The sequence below is a fragment of the Arachis hypogaea genome, chromosome 5 (assembly GCF_003086295.3).
Source record: "Arachis hypogaea cultivar Tifrunner chromosome 5, arahy.Tifrunner.gnm2.J5K5, whole genome shotgun sequence".
Classification (NCBI taxonomy): Eukaryota; Viridiplantae; Streptophyta; class Magnoliopsida; order Fabales; family Fabaceae; genus Arachis; species Arachis hypogaea.
The window spans coordinates 86,969,924-86,993,739 of NC_092040.1; the positions used below are offsets into that span (position 1 = coordinate 86,969,924).

Sequence of the window (23,816 nt, forward strand, 5' to 3'; positions counted from 1 at the left end):
TCCAACTATATATATCTTATTCGTTTAAAGAAGTTGATGTTACAAGTTTCACCTTGGAGCATAAATTCAATGTGATGCATATATAAAATCAATTTCTAAAATTTTCTATATCCAATAAGCCATTCTTGTGTATGAGTGTGTGGTTTTTCTTTTATAGGTTTTTGAATTATATAATAATTAGAGTATAATTCATTGATAAATGATAATTCAAGATAGTTGTAAAAAAAAAAACAACCTACAATTTGAATTTAAGTTGTAATATAATAGTAAAACAAGTTTGTCAAAAACAAATCTTAATGCGATATTTAAGAAAGATATATAGAAGTATAAAACTCTCCAATTCAATAGATTAATATTTTTTTTTGAATTGGGATATTTCTTGTTAGATTTAGTTTGAACCAGTAATTTTTTAATTATTTTTAAGGCAAATTATTTTTTAAATTTTATTTTATTATTTGAATAAATTATTATTTATATTTATAAAAGATATAAACACTAACAAATGTATTTATAAAAAAAACTCATCTTATAATCATAGAAGATGACTTTTGTACGTCAGAAGTATTTTGACATTGGTTACGCACTGAGTCGGTTAGTATCCAAACTTACATGACAACAAAACTCATCTAAATCTATCTACGTGTATGGTAACGAAGACATGTAACCATTTCAGAGTCACGTAATACAAAAATTGAAACCTAACATGCCTTTCTTTTTTGATTTTTACCCTATCCCAGAAATTAAAACCATTTCATGTTTCTTTGTTCCTCAAATACGAACACTGACAAAGAAAAATACTTTAATTCCTAGAGATGTCTTTGTATATATTTAACTCTGCTATAAGTAATGCAAGTTGCAACAATGCTTCGAGTTTGAAGAAGAAAAAGGAAAAGAAGCTTGACGGGAGATGCTCGCTTCTATGGTTTAAAGGTTCCGTTAATGGAATCTGACACATAACAAACTCAAATAGATAGTTCATCTGATGTCCTACTCCCTGAAATGTAATGGCTATGCAGTTTTTTTTTGTGAAGGTTATATTTTTTTTTAATTTTAATTGACAGTTGAGTGAGTATTTTGATCTTTTAAATAAGAGACTTCAAATACTTTGTGTGGGTGGATGAAATCGAAGAAAGTTCGGAGAGTCTGGCAAGATCGTTAGTTAAAAAGAATATAGAGCATTTTTTTGCAAGACATAAAGGTGGGTTGACAATCATTGTAGTTGGAGGGAAGAATCATGAAGCCTTCTCCACGATGGCAAAGAAAGATGAAAAACTTAAGGGTGAAATGAGGACAAACAGCAACCATGACTTTGAAAATTATATTTTGTTTAGCTTGTAACTTATATTTAATAATCAAAATATAGGATTGGTGTGTTTGGAGATCCTTGTTGTTTATTATTATTTCCTGTTCTTAATATGACAAGAAGTTTGAATCAATACCGTTTTTGATAATGTGACTTATATTTTATTTGATATAAGTACCCATAAATGTTTTAACATTTGGCATAATTGACCATGAATGATTCCCTTATTCGACAAAAAAGGTCTTGTAAGAATTGAGATTTAGGTCTAAATAGGTATGTCTCGTAAAGTAAATCATATCATACATAATTGAAATACATACTCTAATTCCATAGCACTAATTTTTATGTTAAAGCAATATGTAGCATCCGATACATTGTGGATTCATAAAAAAACACAATTTTAATATCTGTCTCAAATACACTATAATGCACGGATACGGAATACGATACAACACAGGACACGTCGACACGCGAATTTTAAATTCTTACATGACAAGGGGACACACATACATATAAAATATAAAGTATTTTTTAGATAAATTGTAATGATATTTTGATATTTTATTGATATTAAAATATGAATTAAATTTTTTAATTATTTTTAATGTCTTATTTTAATTATATCAAGTATTTAAAATATTTTTTGTTTTAATAAATGATAATATATACTATATCTAAATTTATTTTAAAAATATATGTTAAGAATAAAACTGGACATGTTGATACGTGATGGTATTTAGGTGTGTACAGGCATGTCCAGAGAAGAATTTTTTTTTATTAAGACACGGTTTGACACAGCAAACACGCGTGTCAAACGAGTATCAATGAGTGTCGTGTTCGAAATGTGTCCGATACGTAAATACGGCAACTCAGAGAAGTGTCCGTACTTCATAACAAATACACTATAACACCAAAATAAAATAAAAGAATTTACTATCTCTTTTGATTACATAAAACTACCAACAAAACAAAGACAAAAGTTTAATGCATGCCAAAACAAGATTGAACTAATGTATTGGCAATATAGTTTCCATCAACTAAACATCTATGATATTGGAATTGAGTTATTGCTCCCGTTTGATACAGTACTACTGATCTACTAGAGGAGGATAACTTAGCTGCATATATTTTTTCAGAAATCACCAACCTGTCTCTATCTCTGACAATTGGCCCTCTACTTCTAACAGTTGATGTTATATCAGGTGTAGACATAAACGGCATAAAATGTGTGGTGATTCCAACACTAGCACCTTGCATTATTTGGAGTGTAACCATAGATGCAGTTTTTGAGTTATTTGTGGAAGAGTTTATAGATAGAAGTCTGATAGATGACAGAGCATTTAGAAGAAGTATCTTAACATTTTTTTTAACAGGCTTTTGTTTAGTGCAGGGTTCAATGAAGGTTGTGGTTGAGGATTTGGTGGGAGTTTGGTTGAAAATTTGCTTGAGGTTATTAGAGTTGAAACAAGAAGCAAAAGATTAGGTATGGAACCAAATTCAATAGTAATGGAAAATAAAATATGCAGCAAATGAACTGACAGTTATAACTACATCCTGTGGGATTGCTGAACCACTTCCCTTACCAGTAGTAGTTGCTGCTTCAACATCTGCAGTTTCTAAGATTTTCTCCCAATATATTTTGGCCAATTGGTCGGTATCTTCATCCCCTACAGCAGCATGCTCTTGAGGCGCACCATTCCCTTCAGCTATTGCTTCTTTTCTCTTCTTACAACTTTTCTTATTGTGACCAGGTTGTAAACAATAAGCTTGTACATAATCCACTATTTTAGCATCATCATCCTCAACAACTTTTCTTGGACTATTTTAAACAATAAACTTTTCTTATAAGTTTTTTTCTTGGAGTCTTCTTTGGAGATTGGAATCCTTTTGCCACAATTTTTCAATCTTATCTTTTTTGGAGTAATATTCTCTTCAATCATAACAGGATCATTTACAGGATGCTCTATATATAACTTAATTTTGTTATCATTCTTCACAACTGCTTAATATATTTTAACTGTATCCATATCAGTCCTTAATAATTTTATCCCATTATCAAGTTCTTTAGCAGGTTCTAGCTAATAAAAATCAGTTATGGACGTATACCCATTGTCTTTTAGTAAATCACTTATGAAAAATCCATTGAAGATATCCACATTAACCCTCTCAATCTCTATTACTTTTTCACCAATATACACAAGCTTTCCACATGGACCTCTCTCAAACCTTCTTCTATAATTAATAGACAGAATTATACGAATGGTGGTCATCCCTACAAGCAAGACAATATAATCTAAGCTATCATTCCATGTAATTACAGATAACAACATAGCAACAGAAATTCTAATCCTAACCCAATTTCCTAACATTTTTCAAGCCCATAAAAACTAATCAGAACATCCGAGAAAGGAACAGAATCAGTTTAACTTGCAAAAATTGGAAGTGGCATACATCTGTTCTTCATGGAGCAATGATTGTAGGTTGGATAGTGATGGTGAGATGTTTTCAATGATGCTCTACTATGCATAATCGATTTGATTAAATGGGAGAACTATTTGTCACAGAATGGAAGTGCTTCGATCATTTTTTCCGATTTGGGATGGTAGTAACAACGACAACTAAGCTCTGTTAGGGCACAAATGGGGGCAAAAAAGTTCTTTGTTCCATTTCTTAATAAAAAAATAATAGAATACATATAGATAGGTTTTGAGGGGTTTTGTTACTATGTAGGTTCGGATATTAATGAACCAAGTACATAATCAACGTTAGGATACTTTTAGCATACGAAAGTTACTTTCCATAATTACAAGATGAGTTTCTTTTATAAGTATATTTGTCAATATTTACATCTTTTATGAATATAAATAATAATTTTTTTAAATTGTATTATTATTACAATAGAGCTAGAGAGCCAATAATTTTGTATTAATTTGGATTTTTTGTGATTGAAATAAACTAAACAAAGAAAAACAAAACAAACAAAACAAGGAACTGCTTAAATAGAGGGACAGTCCCGTTTAAGACTACTCTTAAACTCCTCCCAAGGTGAAAGAAGCTCTACATGCAAAAGTTGTAACTTTATCGCCATTTTTGCCATAGTATCTGCCGCTGTGTTTGTATCTCTCATAATCAAACGAAAGTCAACACACCAATTTCAATGCATGATATCTCTTATTTTGAGCACCACTGGATCAATAAACCCAAAATCATCTTAAGTAACAAGATTAAATGCTTCCACACAATCCGTCTCACAAATAACATCTCGTTGACCCATATCCCAAGCTAAGAGATATCCTCTCCAAATAGCAAATAATTCTCCTTGAAGAATACTATTACTCTCAATCATTCCCAAATACCCCATTTGCCAACTCCCATTACAATCTCTAATAACACAAGCAAAACTAACACTATCACCCGAACCAAAATAACTAGCATCACAATTAATCTTAAAAGTACCAAGGGATGGGGGAGTCCAAAAACCATTTAGAGTTGAGAGAAGGGACATACGTTGTAATTCAAAAATATTCCTAAGCTCCTTTTCTGAAGTTAATGCCAGACAAATCACTTTTTTCGGAGGCCAAGTTTCATGAGGATTAAAGATGTCATTATTCCTTGCTCGCCATATCCACCAAAGTCCCGAAAAGAACTTGAACGGGTGCTCTTTGCTATGATACAAGAACCAGTTCTTCAAATCCAAAGGATGACAAGAAATATCCAACCTATGCCAGACAAGCTGAGCTTTTGGACAATCCTAAATACAATATAAAACTGATTCCTGGCTAGAAAGACATCTTAGACACCTATCCTATGACGACATCCCTCTTCTAAAGCGAAAACTTGCAGTAGGAAGCGCCTCCTTAAGACACAGCCAAGCCAAAAACTTATACTTTACCGAAACAAGTTGACGCCAAAGCCAAATCCAATTCTCCCGCTCCTCCCAACCAAACAGCTGCTTACACAACCACAAGTAACTATTGCGTGAGTCATAGACTTTGGCAGCAGACCCACACCAATACCAACCCACTTATGGACCTGCTTGTTCATCTGGATTGTAAGAAAGAATATTACCTTTCAGATTTTGAGATAAAAGAGAATAAAGAGTATCCAAATGCCACCTACCAACCGACCAAATATCATGTATCCGGAGATTCGAATCAGAAATGTGAACATAATCCATCTCATTAGATAACCTCATTCTCTCCTCCAGCTAGAAAACTAAAAATTCTTGTTCAAATCTCCAATACAACAAGCAAACCCATCCTTCAATACTTCCCAAGCCTTACAAAGACACCTCCAAATGAGAGAGTCCTTGTTCTTAGAATAACTAAAACAGTCATATAGAGATGATCGGTATTTGGCATCCAACAATTGGACCCATAACTTGTTTGGCTACTGGAAAAAAGTCCAAACTAGCTTCCCAAGAAGAGCAATATTTACACAATAAGGATCTCTAATCTCCAAACCTCCATATTTTTTTGGAGTAACCAGTACCTTCCAACTAACAAGATTCAATCCTCTTCCATCAACTTGTCCTTTCCAAAGAAAAGTCCTCATCATAGACTCCAATTTACTAATGATTCCTTTGGAAAAAATAGAGACCTGCATCTGGTACGTGGGAATAGCGTCTGCAACAGAATTAACCAAGCAGAGTCTATCATCCCGATTGAGTAAACTTCCTTTCCAGCTTGCTAGCCTACTCCGAATCTTATCTAGGACACCATTGAAAGCTGAACGAATCACCCTAGAATGGCTAAGGGTAACTCCAAGATACTTGCCCAAGTCCTGGACAAATCTAATAGAGGATACCCCAGTGAAAACCTATTTCCTTGTTGCTGAGATATTCTTGGAGCAAAGTGCTTTAGACTTCTCCATATTAATCTTCATCCCAGATACTTTGCAAAAAGTCGCTAAAACTAACATCATATTTTGCACTTGTCTCTTTGTAGCTTTACAGAATAGAAGCAAGTCATCTACAAACATTAAGTGGGATATTCTTGGTCCCCCTCTAGAAATAGCAATCGGCTCCCACAAGCCCAAATCAACGTGATGACTAATAAAGCATGCCAATCGCTCCATACACAACACAAAAAGATAGAGTGACATAGGGTCTCCTTGTCTAAGACCTCGGCTAGGAGTAAAGCCATTCAGACGATTTCCATTCCAAAGAATAGATAAGGAAGAAGCAGTGACACAATTCATAATCAAATTAATTGTAGGAATAGGAAAATCAAAGCTCTTAAGAGTATGAGCTAAAAACCTCCAGTCAACTCTGTTATAAGCTTTCTCCAGATCAATCTTAAAGGCCAGTGTGCCTTTCTTTGATTTAGTCTTCTTCATAAAGTAGAGGACTTCTTGAACAATAATGATGTTGTTAGGAGTTCCTCGTCCTGGAATAAATCCTCCTTGAAGCGGGCCAACAATCTCCACAAGATGAGGACGAAGCCTATTAACAAGGACCTTCGTGATGATCTTGTAAACTACATTGCAGAGACTAATCGGCCTGATACCGGTGATTCAACCTTTGGAATAAGAACCAGTAAAGTCTCCAACATTCTCAGATCAAGAGTAACACCGGAGAATGCCTACTTAACTATCTTCCAAACATCAAGACCAATGATCTCCCAATATTCTTTGAAGAAGAAAGCTTGAAACTCATCAGGACCCAGAGCTTTAAAAGAGTTCATGTGAAAAAATAGATGTTCTGACTTCCTCCATAGTAACTGGTGCCGTAAGATTATTGCAAGTTTCCTCATTCAGAGAAAGAAGAGGCACATCACCAAGGCAACCCAAATCAACATCATCCAAATGACAGAATAAGCTTTTATAGAAAGACTCTGCTTCTTGACTCAGAACCTCTGGATCAGTTTTCCACACTCCATCCTTGAGAAAAAGGCCATGAATCTTATTATGCTTCCTTTGGGCAAGAGTTTGAATATGAAAGAATCTTGTATTTCTATCCCCGAACCTTACCCACTGCTCTCTGGACTTTTGGAACCATAGGAGCTCTTCTTGCACTAGAGTATTATTATAATCATCAAGCAGTTGTTGCTCTTTCTGACGTAAATAAATACTATCCACCACTTCCAAACGCTTTTGTAAATAATTAATCTGCTGCTCTAATTTACATTTCTTAACAAAAATATTACCAAATACCTTCGAGTTAAACTCTAGTGAATTCTTCTGTACTTCCGAAAGCTTGCCATGAATTCCTCTATTACCAGACCACCATGACTGATTCACAATATCCCTATACCCAGGATGAGTAGTCCAAGCAGTAACAAATCAGAAAGGTTGATTTCCTTTAGGCTGAGGATGACCTTTACAACGCACCAGAATAGGGCAATGATCAGATTGAAGCCTATTTAAAACTTCTGCATCAGCTTCTGGAAAGATAGATAACCAACTACTATTTATACAGACTCGATCATGCTTTTTTGCCACGTCAACATAATTTTTCATCCTCCTGTACCAAGAAAACCGCCTCCCAATAGTCTTCAGATCAAACAAGCCACTATCTCCTAATGAAGTAGCAAATATGTCTGCTCTTTGATGAGAAAATTGACAGCCCTTAGATTCATGAGAAAATTTGACTTCATTAAAATCACCAAGAACAATCCAAGGTCCTTGAAAAACCATGGATTGTGCAACAAGATAATCCCAAAGGAGAATCTTTTTATTAAATTGAGGACTACCATAATACCACTACACCTCCAAATTAAATTATCAAATTGAACCTCAACAGTAACACCCTGATCAAAAGCATCAATGAACTTACAACAAACACCCTTCATAGAGAATAGAAATAAAATACCTCCCTTATGCCCCTCTGCTTCTACTATACCAACAGAGTGATACCCCAACCTTTTCCAAAATAATTTTAAATGCTGAAAAGGGGAGTGAGTTTCAACCACAATAAAGAAAACAGATCTAAATTTTCTAACAAGTTCCTTACAATGCACCCGGGCTAACTTATTAGAAGCACCCCTAATATTCCAAACAATCATATTTAAACTATCCATAAATAATAGAGACAGAATAAATAAGAACATAAACTCTAAACATAATCACCAACCTCAATAGGTGGTTTATCTTGCGATACTGGCACACTCTTATCTTCAATAATTGCCACCTTTGAACCCCCTAACACTGCACCTGCTATGCTTCCATCTACTAAGATTTCCTCCGTTGTGCCACCATTTTTATCAACTGGCGAGTTTTGCATAGGGAAGAAGGCCGAGAACGCTTCCGTAGAAAAATTTCACAACGTGCTTGTATTAATTTGGGTTAACATGACTAACAACTATACTACATATATTTGGCTATTTGCCCGCGTAAAAGTATGCTGTTTGCTCAAACCGAAACCCAATCTCCAATCCTCTCTCCCCTTTTGCTCAAAGAATTTGTCATTTTTCAATAAACCTAAAACAAGAAAGAGATACTTATTATCGAAATGGAATGAGAAATTATTTTTTAGTTTAATTTTGATATGTATACTAATAATATAAAATATTTTACACAATTGTTTAATCATATGTACTATTTTAAATGATTATTCATATAGTCATTATAAAAATAATTATTTTTACTAACATGATATGCCTGTGAAATTGTTTTATACTAATAGCGCATTAAAATTGAATTTATTATTTTTTAATAAAAAATAAAGATTAATATTCCAATTTGTGTGTGGTCATAATATTCCAATTTGTTTGGATAAGAGTAAAACGTCCAATTAAACCGATCCAAACTATAGTTGGGCCTGGTCTATGCTTTCTAGTGTCTACTACAATTCCAATCCTTATTGTGCTCTGACAAAAAAAACTTCGTTATTGTGCTCTCATACACCAAAATTCCTATAACTTCCTACTGTTCTACAAGCAATTTTTCAATCTTTTCTATTGTGACTGCGGAACCCTAAACGCAATTTATTATTGCATGCACAGGAAAACTTAAATACTTTATCTCGTTAGTCTCATCCACCAAAATTTGCTATAATTTCTAGAACCAATTTTTTCTTTTCCCTGTGGCAGCTGCACCCACAACGCATTTAATTGTTGCATGCACACGACATGTTTGATTCTTTGCCAACGAGGGAAGAAGAACAAGAAGAAGTTGAAAATGATGTACCAAAAAAACTAAGTGCATTGTCATGTGAAGAATGCAAATCTAAGCCATCAAAATACAAGTGCCCTGGATGCTCCTTTCACTCATGCAGTCTTCCTTGTGTTAAACTTCACAAAGCTCGCACTGGTTGTAATGGCAAGAGGAACATCACTCACTTTGTTCCTCTTTCTCATTTTGATGACAATATCCTATTATCTGGTACTGCTTCCTTCACCCTTTATTGAATCCTATACCATAGTTCTTTAGTTTAATTAATTATATTTATATTTGTTATATAGATTATAATATGCTGGAGGAGGTGAAGAGGGTGGTTGAATCTGCTCATAGAATGAGAACTCAATTGGGTTTGCATAAAAAGTTTAAGTTGCCTCATCACCTTAGAAGCCTACAAAGTGCTGCTTGGAGCAGAAGAACGAAACTTCTTTTTCTCCCCAGTGGAATGTCAAGAAGACAGAATAACCAATCTCAATATGACAAAAGGTATATTCATTTTACTCATCAAATGATGTAAGGGTTTATTTCTACATACCTAGTGTCTGATATATGATACATTATTTTGTTTCTAAGCAAGTTACTGATAAATATGTACAACGCTATCAGGAAGAAGTATATATATTGGACAATTGAATGGCATTTTCACTCAACCAATGTTATTCTACATGACCACGAGTAAGACAATTTTTTCATTGTAATAATGAATGCTCTGAAAATACACAACTTTGTTTCTTGATAGCATTTTTATGTTATGTTTTCTAGAGTCAATGAAAATGCAAGCTTCTGCTCCATTTTAGAGAAACACCTCAAACCTGGTCCATGGAACCATCAGCTAAGGCAATTTTGTGAGCAACAGCTGGATTCTCTCAAGCTTTTTATCCGGCCAAAGGTTGATTTCTTTACTAAGATTGCTTAGTGTCACTTTTACTGGTTACATCATGATTTTGCCTTAAAGCATGCTACCGGGACCTTATCTCTAAGTTATATACACGAATAAAATACCCTTTATGCTCAGGACCAAATATTGTCTTTGGGGGTTATGTTAAATTGATTAGATATATTTAAAGTATTATATTAGAATCCAATGAATTTGATTCAACCTTACAACTAGTTCATTTATTACAGGGTCCTACGTCACCCTTGAAGGAGTTGGATATGAAAGCACCAATAGGACAACAGTTTGCAGATATAATTATTTTGGAATATCCTATTGTTTATGTTTTCTCACCATATCAAGTATCCAATTTTGAAGTTAATAAGAATGTCAATCACAACAATGAAAGTAATCAAAGTCAAGAAGATGTGCCTTTTAGGGAGGAGGTGGTAGAATATCAGAACAACAACACTGCATATGAAAAAGCATCAAATGAATCATCAGATAAGCCTATACTTGAAGAAGAAACTTTGACTAAACATTCACATCCGGAAAACAAGGAAGCAAAACTCTCTAAAGACATAGCATTTGACAGTGATCAAGACTTGATGGATTTCTATGATGCTCTTATGGCTCAAATGAATCCTGATGACCTGCTTGGTTTGGATAAATTTGCCAAGAATACAGCAAATTATACAGATTTAATTGGTAGCTGTGGACTATTTCCTGAATTAGAGGAAGGTGAACTTGCATAATAATTAGCAGTCTTAGTTCACTTCCATTGGAGAATTGGTGAGAAAATATAATACCATTGTCAACATCAATCACATGAAATTTTGCAAGTGAGCTAAAGGTAAATATTTTCTGTGAAAAGAAAAGTTTTCAATGTATGCAATTAGAATTTTTTTTAATTTTATTTTTTTATTTTTTTCTTTATAAAAAATTATCACTTACAATCATAACAAATACCTTGAAACAAATCTGAATTTCCATTTGGCTGATGAAAAGCTCTGTGGGGCATGGTCTGGTTTTTCAACACTGGTGGGGTTGTGCTGGCTTGGATGAAAGTACATGTGAAAATCGCCAATATGTTATGTTCTCATTCATTTATGATCATACTGAACTGTCACTTAGATTGAAAAATCATTGTTAATATACTTTATTACTTTCACTTTTAACAAAAAATAATTCTAATTTGAACTACTATGCAGCTATGCTCTGTAATGTTAAGAACAAAAGGAAATATGATATTATTACTACTATAAAGTGATATTAGTATTTGTGCAACAACTCTAATATAATTATATAACAAGAAAACTAAAAAGCTATGAAATATCACCAACCACTCAAGACTTAAACACACGCTCTTTCTGTCTTTAGTTTTTCCCTTAAAACCGAATCTAAAGAAGTCAACAATCCAAAATAAAGAAACGAAAACATTCAATCATCACGTGTGTTCATGTTTCCGAGGACTGGATCCGGTTGAAGCCAACGAGATAACAATATACTAATAAGCCCCCAAAATAGAAAATGCTGGAAAAATCTACAGTATAAAAACTGACTTATATTAATCAAATTCTCTCATATATGACGTCATCTAATTTGGTACATGGTCATTGCTTAGATTCCATATATATAAAATGACAAATTCAGAAAATTAATCGTCAAAATTAATTATTAATATAAAATATATATTAAAATAAATTAAGTAAATATATAAATATATATACAAATATATAATAATTAATTTTAATCTATATATATAATATTTTTATTTTTTTCCTTCAAATTTTACCTAATTTACATATTTAAGTGAATTAATTAAGTAAACTGTGTTGTTTTTTATGAAAACAAAGCAAAAGACAAAAAAGAGTAGCAAGGTTGGGCACAGTTGAGTGGATATTCTGTTCTCTTCTCTTCTTCTGAGCTCTCATCTAATCTTCCTTCCATTCATTCAATTCACTCGGGTCTTCCCATGACCCGAACCCGAGAACCCGAATCCAAATCCAAAACCTCTTCGCCTTCTTCATCTTCGACAGGGATGAAGCTAATCGTTCCGCTGCAAGGCGTGGTTCAAGGTCGCGGTGGAATCTTGTTAGGGTCGTTAATCCCGTGTGCGCTGTTCTACTTCTTCCAGCTGTACCTCAAGAAACGACGTCGTTCCAACGACAAACACCCCTCCTCCAACCCTCCTTCGCCTTCTTCCTCGTTTCCGGAGCTGCCGCGCACGCCGTCGCGCTCCAACCTCTCGTCCAGGGGATCCCTCACCGGCGTGCGCCTCTCCAGGCTCGCCACTACCATCTCCGACGACGATTCAGCTTACTACGTTGGCCTCAACAGAGCCTCACGTGATCCCTATCACAAGCTCACCAACCCCGATGGAATCATCCAGCTTGGTTTGTCCGATAACACGGTTCGTCACTCTCTCTCTCTAATTATTATTTTTCGGATTCTACGATGTTCTTTTTTCTTTCGTTCTTTTTTTTTAAAAATAGTAAAAGAGAAATTAATAATTGTCGTTTTGTTGATGAAATTTTTTTTTTTTTGTTTCAGTTGAGTTTGGATTTGATTGGGGATTGGATGCGGAAGTGGGGCAGTGGTGGTGACGATGGTTTGAGTATTAATGGGATTGCAACGTATCAGGCATTTGATGGAGTTGACGAACTCAAACTGGTAAGAATTTTCCTTCTTTTAGGATTGGATTATGCAATTTATGTTTTAGGGAATTTTGAATGAGGATGGTGGCGTTTGCATGTCTTCTGAATATTGTATCTACTCTGTAAGTCATTGCATGTAATTAACATTGTAAAACACAGAGTAATTGACAGTTTTGGAAATTAATACCCTTTGGGGCATGCTGTTCTGTGTTTGTCACTTTCGGTTGCAGTTATGGTATTGTGCTTGGTGTTCAGTCATTTCAGTTATGGGCATATTGTTCTTATGTGCATTGTTTGGCTTGGTTCTGTAGGCCTTGTCGGATTTTATGCATCAAGTAATGGGAGGATCGGTGCATTTTGACACATCTAATATGGTGTTAACAGCTGGTGCAACTCCTGCAATTGAGATACTATCCTTCTGCTTGGCAGACCATGGGAATGCATTCCTTGTCCCTACACCATACTATCCAGGTTTTGACAGAGATGTTAAATGGCGTCCCGGGGTAGATCTAATACCTGTTCACTGTCGCAGCGCTGACAATTTTAATCTAAGTATGACAGCTCTTGAACAGGCATATAGTCAAGCAAGAAAACGAGGAGTCAAGGTTCGCGGAATTCTTGTTTCCAACCCTTCGAATCCTGTTGGCAATATGCTGACACAGGACATGCTTTACAATCTCATAGACTTTGCCGAAGATAAAAATATTCATCTCATTGTTGATGAAGTATTTGCAGGCTCCACGTATGGAAGTGAGAAATTTGTCAGCGTAGCTGAAATTCTTGAGTCAGATTCAGAATATATAGACAACAGACGAATTCATATAATATATGGGCTGTCCAAGGACCTTGCACTAGCTGGCTTTAGAGTTGGGGTTATATATTCATTCAACAAGAATGTCTTGGCTACTGCTAGGAAGTTATGTAGATTTTCTTCTATATCTGCTCCAACTCAGAGGCTAGTTACATCAATGCTTTCGGATAAAAAATTTATTCAGGATTACTTTGAAACCAACCGGAACAGAATGCGCCAAGTACACCATGAATTTGTGGATGCTTTAAGTAAAATAGGAATTAAGTGTGCCAAGAGCAGCGGTGGTATGTTCTGTTGGGCTGATATGAGTGGATTAATCAAACCTTACAGTGAGAAAGGAGAACTTGAGCTATGGGAGAAGTTTATGAGTATTGCTAAGATCAATATTACTCCCGGATCAGCCTGCCATTGCATAGAACCCGGATGGTTTCGTATTTGTTTTACTACTATGTCTTTGGACGAGATTCCTCTAGTTATTGAACGGATTAGGAGAGTTGTTGAAGTTTGTAAATTCTCTAGTTGAAGTTCACTTATTTTCCTGACAAATTTGGTTTTACCAGAGGTTGCTGCTTTTGGGAATTTTGTAAAAGGTACATATACACCCCTGGTTGTCAAGTTTAGCTATCTTCTGGAATCCAGGATTTTGATTAGAATGCGCAACCTCGACGGAGTAACCCCGAAAAGGTTTGCAAGAGAGATCTAAATTGAAAGAGGTGGATTTAAATTCTGTAGGCAGATCGAAGATGAGAATTTGTTGGAGTGCAGAGTGCAGTCCAGTTTTGACCTTGGAATGTACTCCATCGACTTTGCCTCAACCAACCTGCTAGGCCAGTTCCACTCATGCAAAGGTGCAGGATCCAACAAAGTTTGCTTTCTTGTGATTTTCTGCACAAAATTGAGGCTAAAAATAATAAAAGTTGGTATGATATTCACTTTTATGCAATCAAGAAAAAATGCAATTTGAATCAATTCAGTTGCAGATTTTATAATCTTGTGGTTCTTCAGTATTCCCTAGGATAAAATTAGATTTTTGGTTTGGTACATCCAAGGAAGGTCTAAAGGACACTGCCTTTTTGGGGTAGTACAAGATTAATCAATTAATTTATTCATTCATTCATCTCTTTCTTTTCTTTAACTTATTCTTAATCAAACTTTATATGATAGAAATAATTGAAAGAAAAAGAAAAATCGGGGAGTTAATTTATCATTGGGGAACCCGTTTTTCTCATTCATTGTAGGTTTGGTGGGCTACTTGAATGACAAATTGACAATGACATTGACATATTATCATGATGTTCAAATCTAATAGAATCGATCTAAGAAGCACCACTTGTTCAGTTGTTCTAGTTATGGAAGCCAGACTTGGACATGTACAAAGGAAAGGGACATTCTATGAAAGAAGCACGAATTGTTCTTGACCACTGTTATATAAAATTATAAATGCAGGGTTTATTTTAGACTATCACATGTTTTCTCTGTGGAATGATATTGAATAATTTTGCTTAATGAGATATTCCTGTATTTGGAGAGATTTTATTTTGTTTTTATCTTTTAAATATCTTTGGGTCAAAAGGTATCATTAATTAATACTCAAAGGCTAGTGAAAAAAGGATGTCTTTGTTGTTTGAAGATAATATTCTTATTGCTTTATCAATGTAAATGGTTTTATACAGTCAATGCAAAAAAAAATTAAATTTCAAAGCCAATCCTAAAATAGTCTATATGTCTATAAACTTTATGTCTTCATAAAGTGATATCAAAATTTTGAATGCTCTCCATCCATGTTACCAGCACATGGCTGGATACTAGATAGAATGTCAAGGTCAAAGTAAAAACATTTAAAATTATTGTCGAGTTTGCTAAACTATATAATGGCATTTGATCCATGGAGATAAAAAGGGCCTTTTCAACTTGGACTCTATAATGCTGTAGAAGAACTATGGGGAGTGCCAATTGCCCTTTTGGGCCACTTGAATCAAGTTTCCATCACCACATGGCGGCAACAACGGTCAAGTGCATTGAGAACTACTACTCATAGATCTCAAGATATATATGCACGAGTTCTGTGTCATGGTAGCTAATTTCTTACTTTAATAATGTAATTGGAGATTCAATCCCTATCAATACTTTATAACTAGTTGTTTATCGTTTTAAAATGCTCTCTCAGTGAAGAGATTAATCCCTATTGCTGATAGTAAATCCTGTGTTTCTAACTAAAACAAAATATGACTACTCATGTAAAGATGTTTTCATGTGAAAATAATACCTGAAAATTGTCGAATGATTTAATATATTTGATTAAATTATTTAACATAATACGTGTCAACTTCTTAACTATTATCTTCATGTGAGTAGCACTAAAATAAAATTAAAGATCTCAATACATCTTTTATTCTTTTTCTCTTTTTTTCCCAACTTTATTTTGATGAACTACTCAAGTCTGAACAAACAGAAATAGAGTAAGAATATAAATGAAAGAAAAGAAATAGAATAAAAGGGGTTAGAGGTAATAATATAATTTTATCTATTCCTTCATAACCTGCTATTTAATAAAGAAATTAAAAAAAAAAAGTTGCTTGGCCAATGATGTTGTGTAGGGTGCTACAGTTACACAAATTGGAAAAGGTGGTGGCATTTACTGGAAAATTGAACATAGGACCACTTATTATTCGCAGAACTGTGAGCTGTTGTGTCTGCTAGTAAAAGGAAGATCCATCAAAAGAAGAAAAAAGACCATCAATACCTAGTATAACAGAAAAATAACAAAGGAAAGAAACCAACAAGTTGGAAGAGAAGAGTTTTTGAATTTTGTCCTTGCTAAAAATAATGCTTTTGAGTTTTGAATAACTTAATCAAATTAAACATTTATGCAAATGAGGATGTTTACCCCAATTATCTGACTTTAATCTATCAATTTGCAAATTATTGATTAGCTGAAATAAAAGAACTAAAGAAGTTTCCTATATGAACTTATAGGGTAGTGAGAATGTGAGATGTAGAAATTAGTAGGGTCCACTCCAATCTGAATGGTGAAATTAGTGCCATCAGTATGGTAGGGTTGGTCATAATATAATTAGTAATTTATTACTCATCACATGAACTGTAGAAAACTGAATCTAAAACTATTGATGCAGCGACAGAAACCAACAGGATTAAACTATGCATATCAACAGTAGATGATGATAAAATTATAAGGGAACTTTTGTAGGAATAATTCCACATGATTACGGGAATTTCACTAAAAATTCATGTCACAGACATACATCTATGTTCCTGACCAACACAAAATTGGTAGAAACAAATTAGAATGGGAGAAATAAGAAGGGAAGAACTGAAGGAGATAAAGCAAAGGAAAAATAAAATCCTATGGACTCCTAATATCTTCTGATAATGATATAAGTATATAACATAAACCTTACTTTTGGATAGGTAGACAAGTGGTGCTATTTCCTCCCATCTAATAAAACTATTATTCAGTATTTCAGAAAGAGAATTTTAATTATTTTCTAGCTACTTAGCATTAATAACAGATAACTCAGCTGTTAAACTTTGTTACAAAGTTTCGCATATCCGAACCCCAATCTCAGATAAAAGAGGAGAATTATGTTAAATATAGTCAGCTTAAAATTTTTGTCAAATGTCTAGCATTACTCATGACTGTCATACAAAAGTTTAGAAACCCATGATGATCTACTTAGTTAAGTCCTTAACTGGGTTTCTGAATGGTTAACATTTAACAAGCCATTGAAACTGTTGTTGCACCCTTCAAAGAAAGCCTTAGCAGTCATTTCTCTCTCAAACCTCCAAATATAGTTCAAACCAACAAGCAGCTCAGTTATGGCAGCTTCTGTCTTCTCTTTGTCTGCAAAGAACAAAGTCTGCAACAACAACACATTACTATTGGTCTTTGGAACCATCAGGTTCATCTGCTCAAAGCTCCTCTCACTCTGCCACCTAATCATGTTATGTGCCAATGGTGAAATCCAACCAAGAATCCTCCCCAATGCTTCTCTCCACTCTCCAGCAAGAACAGGATCACAAGCAGAGAATCCAACACCTTTCAATCTTGACCTCAGTGATGATCTTATGCTACTTGGCAACATTGCATACAAATCATCCCTTGCTTCAACACCAACCAATTGTGGTGACTTTATCATCTTCTCCATAACTATGATCAAATTGGCATAATGAAATGCCAAAGCTGAAGCACCTAAAGTACCATTCATTGGCTTCAATAACTTACAATTAGACTCAAAAAAACTACCACACCCCAAATCACCATTCCCATCAAGCTTCAAACTTTTGAACGGTCTAGAAACATGAATAGCATAATTTTCACTATTGGGATTTTGATCAGAGGGAAAAACAGTGGCTGAAGCTGATAAACTACGAGACAAATAAGGAACACAATGCCCAATTCCAAACACAACCTTAATCCTTGCTAACACAGTGAAAACAAACCTAACAAGCAACAAAACAACGCCATCGAAACCTTTATTCCACAAAGATTTCTCCTTTAACTCCTTAACCTCTTGCTTCTGCCAGAAAATCTTTTGCTGAAGATCACAGAGTTTCTGATGATCCTTACTATTAACTGAACAAGGTTCAGGTTCACCATTATTGTTGTTACTACTATGGTTAAGTGCTTTTCTCAACGCACTTTCTAGAACGGAAAGCTCTTCCATTTCTCTGTGAAGCGTTGACGTGAGTGACACGTAACGCTCCAATTTCTTGTGTTTGGCTTCGATTTCCTTCGGATTGGTGAGTGTCCACGCGTGTGGGTCGTAGCCCGAGCTAGCGAACTCGGTGAAGACTCGGTGGAACGATCGGAGAAAAGGGTCGTGGCACATGCAGCTGAGTCGGGACACAGAGCCGGCCGCGACTCGAACTGACTCAGCGAGTTCGGCTCGGGCGAGTCTGAGGAGGAACGACTCGTCGTTGGAAACGAGCTTCAATGCACCCTCAAGAGAAACGGCATCGTTTCGAAGGCGAACGACGGCGGCGTCGGAGAGCGACTGATAGAGGTGAAGGAGCCTCGACATGACGCCGGCGACCTCGAATGACAAAACGGCAACGCGTTTTGACTTGGGATTCTTCCCGTTGGAAAGCGCGGTTTTTACCCTACCGAGCCACGAATCGAAGGCCATGGTGAAAAAAGTTTCGGTTTTGTTTCGAAGGATGAAGAGTAGATCGTTGTTTAGTTGCAAGCTAGGGTGCGAGCACCATGTGTTTGTGAAAATGCATGAACTAAGAAAAAGGTTAAAATAGTTGAAGTGTTTTAATTCTGATAGAGAAAGAGTTTGATGGGTGAAGAGGTGAGTGAGATTGAGAGTATTTAAAGTTTGGAGGGTCAGACTTAATTGGGCCCCACAATCCCACATGCACGCACTTTGGTTATAGTGTTGGTTATGGTGTCATTTTTAGTTAAGAAGAAGAAGCAGCAGCTTCACTAATCATGAAGATTGAAAACCCCTCTCTTTGCTTTTAAGCTCTGGTGGATTGAGATTTCAATGCACCTGGTTAATATATTTTGCTCCTTTTTGTATTATTGATTTCTTAGTTGGTAAAAAGGGACCTTTTTCTATTGTGTTTTGGTCTTGGATGTGTTTTTATATCAAGTATGAACACATTTTTCTTGTTAGATAATTAATCATGTGAAAGATATTTTCAAGTAAAAATGATGGTTATAATGTTTAAAATATTAATGTATGTTTTTTTTTTTCTCAAAGATAGATATTATTTTATTATTATAAAATAATAATGTTTCCATAAGAAAGTATAAAAGAAGTTGAGTATTTCTAATTATCACCAAATGTGATTGGAAGACAAATAACTTAAAAAAGAACAAAGTAAGAATAAAGAGAAATTATTAACATTCATCAGGTATGGCTATTGAGTTCACGCATTAAATTGCTGACTTCTTGTACTATCTCCGGCGTTGGGCTTATTAGCTTCTTAAAGACACACCTATTCCTCGCTTTCCAAGTGCTCCAACACAGCGCCGCGATAAAGAGGATCTTTTGTCTACCTTCGATTTGAGCCGCTGCCCAAGATAAGACTCGTTGCCACCAATTGATGAAGGTCTCCTCTTCTCTCTGCCATAAGTCAGGGTTTATTAAGCTTAGACTTCAGATTATTAAAGACAGAGGACATTGGAACAAGGCATAAGAAATTGATTCATCTTTCAGCATGCATCTTGGGCAAGTGGCGGTGGTGGATGCAAACCGGCTATGGATTTGTTGCAAAGCTAGAAGCTTTTCATGAAGACTCTTCCATAAAAAAATCTTAATTTTATGAGGTAATTTCAATTTCTAAATGTTATTCCGTACTCTGTTGTTCTGTATGTTCTGAGGCATCAATGAAATAGGAAAATGAAAGACCTCATAAGCAACTTTGTATCCTGACCCAACTTCGTATATACCAGATTTTGTCCAGCACCAATTAACTTCATCCTCCTTCTCTGTTGGTTTGATGGAAAAAATTTTATTGCATATATCAACTGAAAAAATTGACTCAATCAGGTTTCTGTTCCAGCTTCTATCAGGATTTAGTAGCGCACTAATATAATACACTTGCAGATTCGGTGGGATTATCACTGCAGCTTGAGGGACATTGGATGGCAATGGTGGTGGGAGCCAGGGATCATGGAAGATGCGGACATTAGCACCAGAGCCTATTTTTCATAACAAGCCTTTCTCAATCACCTTGCGGCCTTCAAGAACACTTCTCTAGCCCCACGACGGTATGCTTCCTATCTCTACATGTAAGAAATCTGTATATCTGAAATATTTAGCTTTGAACATTCTTGACAGTGTAGAGTTAGGGTATTTCATTACACGCCAACATTGCTTGCTCAGTAAGGCCAAATTTTGTGCCCTTAGATGTTTGATCTCCAACCCTCCATCTTTCTTCGGCCTCATCATTGTGTCCCATTTAATCCAAACCATTCTTCGTTCTGTGCCTTTTTGACCCTACCAAAATTGCGAGAGCATGCTATGAATCTCAGTTAAGAGCGTGTCCGGGAGTTTGAAACAAGAGAGTGTGTAAATAGGAATCGCTTCCCCCACCGCTTTCAACAGCGTGTGCCTGCCACCTGAGGACAATAAACTTCTTTTCCAACCCATAATCCTCTTCTGAACTTTATCCTTGATAGCTCCAAAGGTTGCTTTCTTTGATTTTTGAACTATGGAGGGCAGCCCCAAGTATTTGTCTTGGACTCTGATATGTTCAATATTTAGTGTCTACACAATTGTTAGTCTTGTGTTCTGAGGTGTGTTGTGACTGAAAAAGATGACCGATTTATTCAAATTGACTTTTTACCTACTGAAGCCCTTGTATATCTCTAGCAATTCCAAAATGCTTTGGCTTGTATTAGGTGAGCCCTTGCGAAAAAGGATTGAATCATCAGCAAACAAAAGGTGATTAACTGCATATAATTTCAATGGATATGATGGTTCTTATCATGATTATGCCACTCAAACACCATCATTCCATGCACCACACTCTCAACATAGCCCTCAAACACCGTCATTCCAACCACCATCATATGCCAATGAATTTTATCCTCAACATGACCATCAACCATACTCACAAGCCCTTTCTACCAAATACCTTCATATGACCCTTATCCATCATATCACCAACCACCCATATCACATCCTTGTGACTATTATGAGAGAAAACCTATAGAACAGCCACAATTCCACCATGATTACTACCAAGAACCACCTCAATACACACCATCTCTATATTTTTACCAAGAAGAACCACCTTCCTACTATGAGCCCTTTCTCCAAAATAATGAACCCTCTTATCCACCCCAAGCACCAATAGATGATTCTCTCACTTTGCTACTTCAAAGGCAACCGAATATGCAAAGGAATACACTAGAATTTGTGACTAACTTGACCAAGGTAGTGCACACTTTAGCCTACCAATGCTTGAACACTCAAGGTACTTCCATAGCCACATGTGAAGCATCAAAAGAAGAGCAAAGTATGAAGGAGAAATTGAAAGATCTGGTAGAGAATAAAGAGTGGGATTATGTATTGGAACAATTGGAGGAAGCCATGATTGTTGAAGAAGAGGAAGAAGTGGTTGAAGACTTAGGAGATGCAAAACCACTGTGGGAGTCTCAACAACTCTCAAGGCATATCAAGGTTGAAGACTTTGAAGAGGTTGATCATGAGATGGATTCAATCATCAACGAATTTCTATCTATAATGGAATCCTCTCCCATGGAATATGAAGTTGAAGTTTTTGAAGACAACTATACACCAATTGACATTGATGACCTTGTTAAAAACTCTTCCAATGAATGTGAAGTTGATGTTGAAGTAGATTTCACACGACCTCCAAAATTTGACTTGATTGATGATGAAGAGAAATTGGAAGAAGTTGCCAAGCAAGGAGAAGTTGATGAAAGTTGTCAAGAGGTGGAAACAACTAAGGAAGAGCATAAGGGAATAGTACTTGAAGAACCATTGAAGATGTCCCTTCCTAAGTCACCATCTAACATATCATTTAAGTGGGTAAAATTCTTACCCTTAAGCTTCACATTCTCACTTGAATATGGTTTGATTGAAACGGATGGACAACTTAGAGCTCTTTGTGGAGTTAAGAGTAAGAGAAAATTGTGTAGTGGTTAGAAGTTTGATATTGCACTCATTAAGGTTGAACTTTCAAGGCGTAGGCACCATGGGTGGATGAATGCAAGTTTGTGTGGGTCTAGGAGGAGAATTTGGTGTGCTAAAGAAAATTCTATGTGTCAACCACCCGGATGGAAGAATCATGATGATCAACTTGAAGTCGGGTGCGAAAATAAGATATGAGACCTTGGATTGCAATATGAAGACCAATTTTGGGAGCTCATATCTTGGGTAGAACTCCACTCGAGCTTGGTGAAGATGGTTGGAAATTCTGACAACCATCTGAGCAGCAAAGATCCTTGGAGATTCAAGGACGAGTACAAGCATAAGCCGCCATGACAAAGAGCTTTCCAAATGTCCAACTTAAGGACTTAAAATAAAAGTGCTAGGTGGGAGACACCCCACCATGGTAAACTCTTTCCACTCTCTTGTAGATTTGATTAATAAGTGATTCGAGTTACCATTATAGGTAGTTTTCTTCTTCATGTAGTCTTTATCTTAATGCTTTGAGTTTGATTGTGATGCAAGTTTTCCTTGGTTGTAATTGAAAACCCTTCAAAGGCCAAAGAGATTTTTGTAATTTTGCATTTTTTATTGGTTTTGAGTTGTAGGAAGTGTGAGGGAGAGTTTAAGCTGTTTTTAGTATTTCTGAAAAAAAAAAAGAAGAGGCAGGAACACGTATGCACACCTTACGCATACGCGTCGATAAGTGAATGCAGCACCATATATTTTAGAGAGAGTTGCGCAAGTTTGACGCGAACGTTGGACTTCTCGTACAAGCTGCCACCCACGCGGACGCGTACATCACACGTTCGCGTCGACGCGTCAGTGAAGCACCCATACTTCTGCCCGAGAGTCATGCTAACCTGGTGCCAACACTGTGTCCCTGGCCCAATCCTCAATGTGTACGAGTACCATATGCGTACGCGTCGATGCACATTCTCTCCATCTGCGCTTAAGCGTAGATGACGCTACCACGCCCATCATCTTTTAACCCACCCACGCGGCCGTGTACAGGACGTGTACGCGTGGATTTAAAATTTATAACCTCAAGAACGTGGAAGTCTTAGCCATTCGCGTCCAAATCCTTCACCTTCTTCCAACGTTCCATTTTTCCCATAACCACCACCAAAGCTCTGCAACCACCCGCCAACTCCGACGACTCGCCACCGCCCACCACTACTCTTTCTCCTCCCCCTGTATGTTATTTTAAATAATTTAATTAAATATATTAAATTATTTAATAATTTTTAGTTATCATTTTTATATAAATTTTTTTTATGTAAATCGTCATTATATTTTTTAACTATATAAAGGACCTATTGTTGGCTCTTTTTTTTATTATTTTTTTTCTGATTTAGTTAACATGTATCTTAAAAGAAATATATATGATAAGATTATTAAT

The 23,816-nt window shown here is 35.7% G+C and overlaps 3 protein-coding genes across 4 annotated transcripts; 2 read left to right on the plus strand and 1 right to left on the minus strand.

Annotated features, from left to right (window-relative positions):
* Nucleotides 1–9,069: 9,069 nt before the first annotated feature.
* LOC112801714 (uncharacterized) lies at nt 9,070–11,326 on the plus strand. Its single transcript, XM_025844618.3, has 5 exons — nt 9,070–9,625; nt 9,706–9,907; nt 10,028–10,096; nt 10,184–10,310; nt 10,547–11,326. Exons 1-5 carry the CDS (start codon nt 9,373–9,375, stop codon nt 11,048–11,050), a joined length of 1,155 nt encoding a protein of 384 aa, XP_025700403.1. The 5' UTR covers nt 9,070–9,372; the 3' UTR covers nt 11,051–11,326.
* A 799-nt stretch (nt 11,327–12,125) lies between these two features.
* LOC112801715 (1-aminocyclopropane-1-carboxylate synthase 6) lies at nt 12,126–15,292 on the plus strand. Of its 2 annotated transcripts, XR_003202066.3 has the most exons (4): nt 12,133–12,708; nt 12,849–12,968; nt 13,264–14,611; nt 15,002–15,292. XR_003202066.3 is itself a non-coding variant. In XM_025844619.3 (3 exons), exons 1-3 carry the CDS (start codon nt 12,271–12,273, stop codon nt 14,284–14,286), a joined length of 1,581 nt encoding a protein of 526 aa, XP_025700404.1. In that variant the 5' UTR covers nt 12,126–12,270; the 3' UTR covers nt 14,287–15,292. The 2 variants fall into 2 exon arrangements, 1 of the variants encoding a protein (XP_025700404.1); XM_025844619.3 differs by having other exon boundaries at nt 12,126–12,708; nt 13,264–15,292.
* Nucleotides 15,293–17,390: 2,098 nt separating this feature from the next.
* Nucleotides 17,391–19,306, minus strand: LOC112801716 (protein PSK SIMULATOR 1). Its single transcript, XM_025844620.3, has one exon. The coding sequence runs from the start codon at nt 19,142–19,144 to the stop codon at nt 17,462–17,464; it is 1,683 nt and encodes a 560-aa protein (XP_025700405.1). The 5' UTR covers nt 19,145–19,306; the 3' UTR covers nt 17,391–17,461.
* Nucleotides 19,307–23,816: the final 4,510 nt, after the last annotated feature.

Coding starts and splice junctions, on each gene's coding strand:
- LOC112801714 (XM_025844618.3), top strand. CDS start 9,373: ATGTTTGATTCTTTGCCAACGAGGGAAGAAGAACAAGAAGAAGTTGAA. Junction 10,097..10,183: donor GTTATTCTACATGACCACGA/GTAAGACAATTT, acceptor TATGTTTTCTAG/AGTCAATGAAAATGCAAGCT. Junction 10,311..10,546: donor AGCTTTTTATCCGGCCAAAG/GTTGATTTCTTT, acceptor CATTTATTACAG/GGTCCTACGTCACCCTTGAA.
- LOC112801715 (XM_025844619.3), top strand. CDS start 12,271: ATGACCCGAACCCGAGAACCCGAATCCAAATCCAAAACCTCTTCGCCT. Junction 12,709..12,848: donor TTGGTTTGTCCGATAACACG/GTTCGTCACTCT, acceptor TTTTTGTTTCAG/TTGAGTTTGGATTTGATTGG. Junction 12,969..13,263: donor GAGTTGACGAACTCAAACTG/GTAAGAATTTTC, acceptor TTGGTTCTGTAG/GCCTTGTCGGATTTTATGCA.
- LOC112801716 (XM_025844620.3), bottom strand. CDS start 19,144: ATGTGGGATTGTGGGGCCCAATTAAGTCTGACCCTCCAAACTTTAAAT.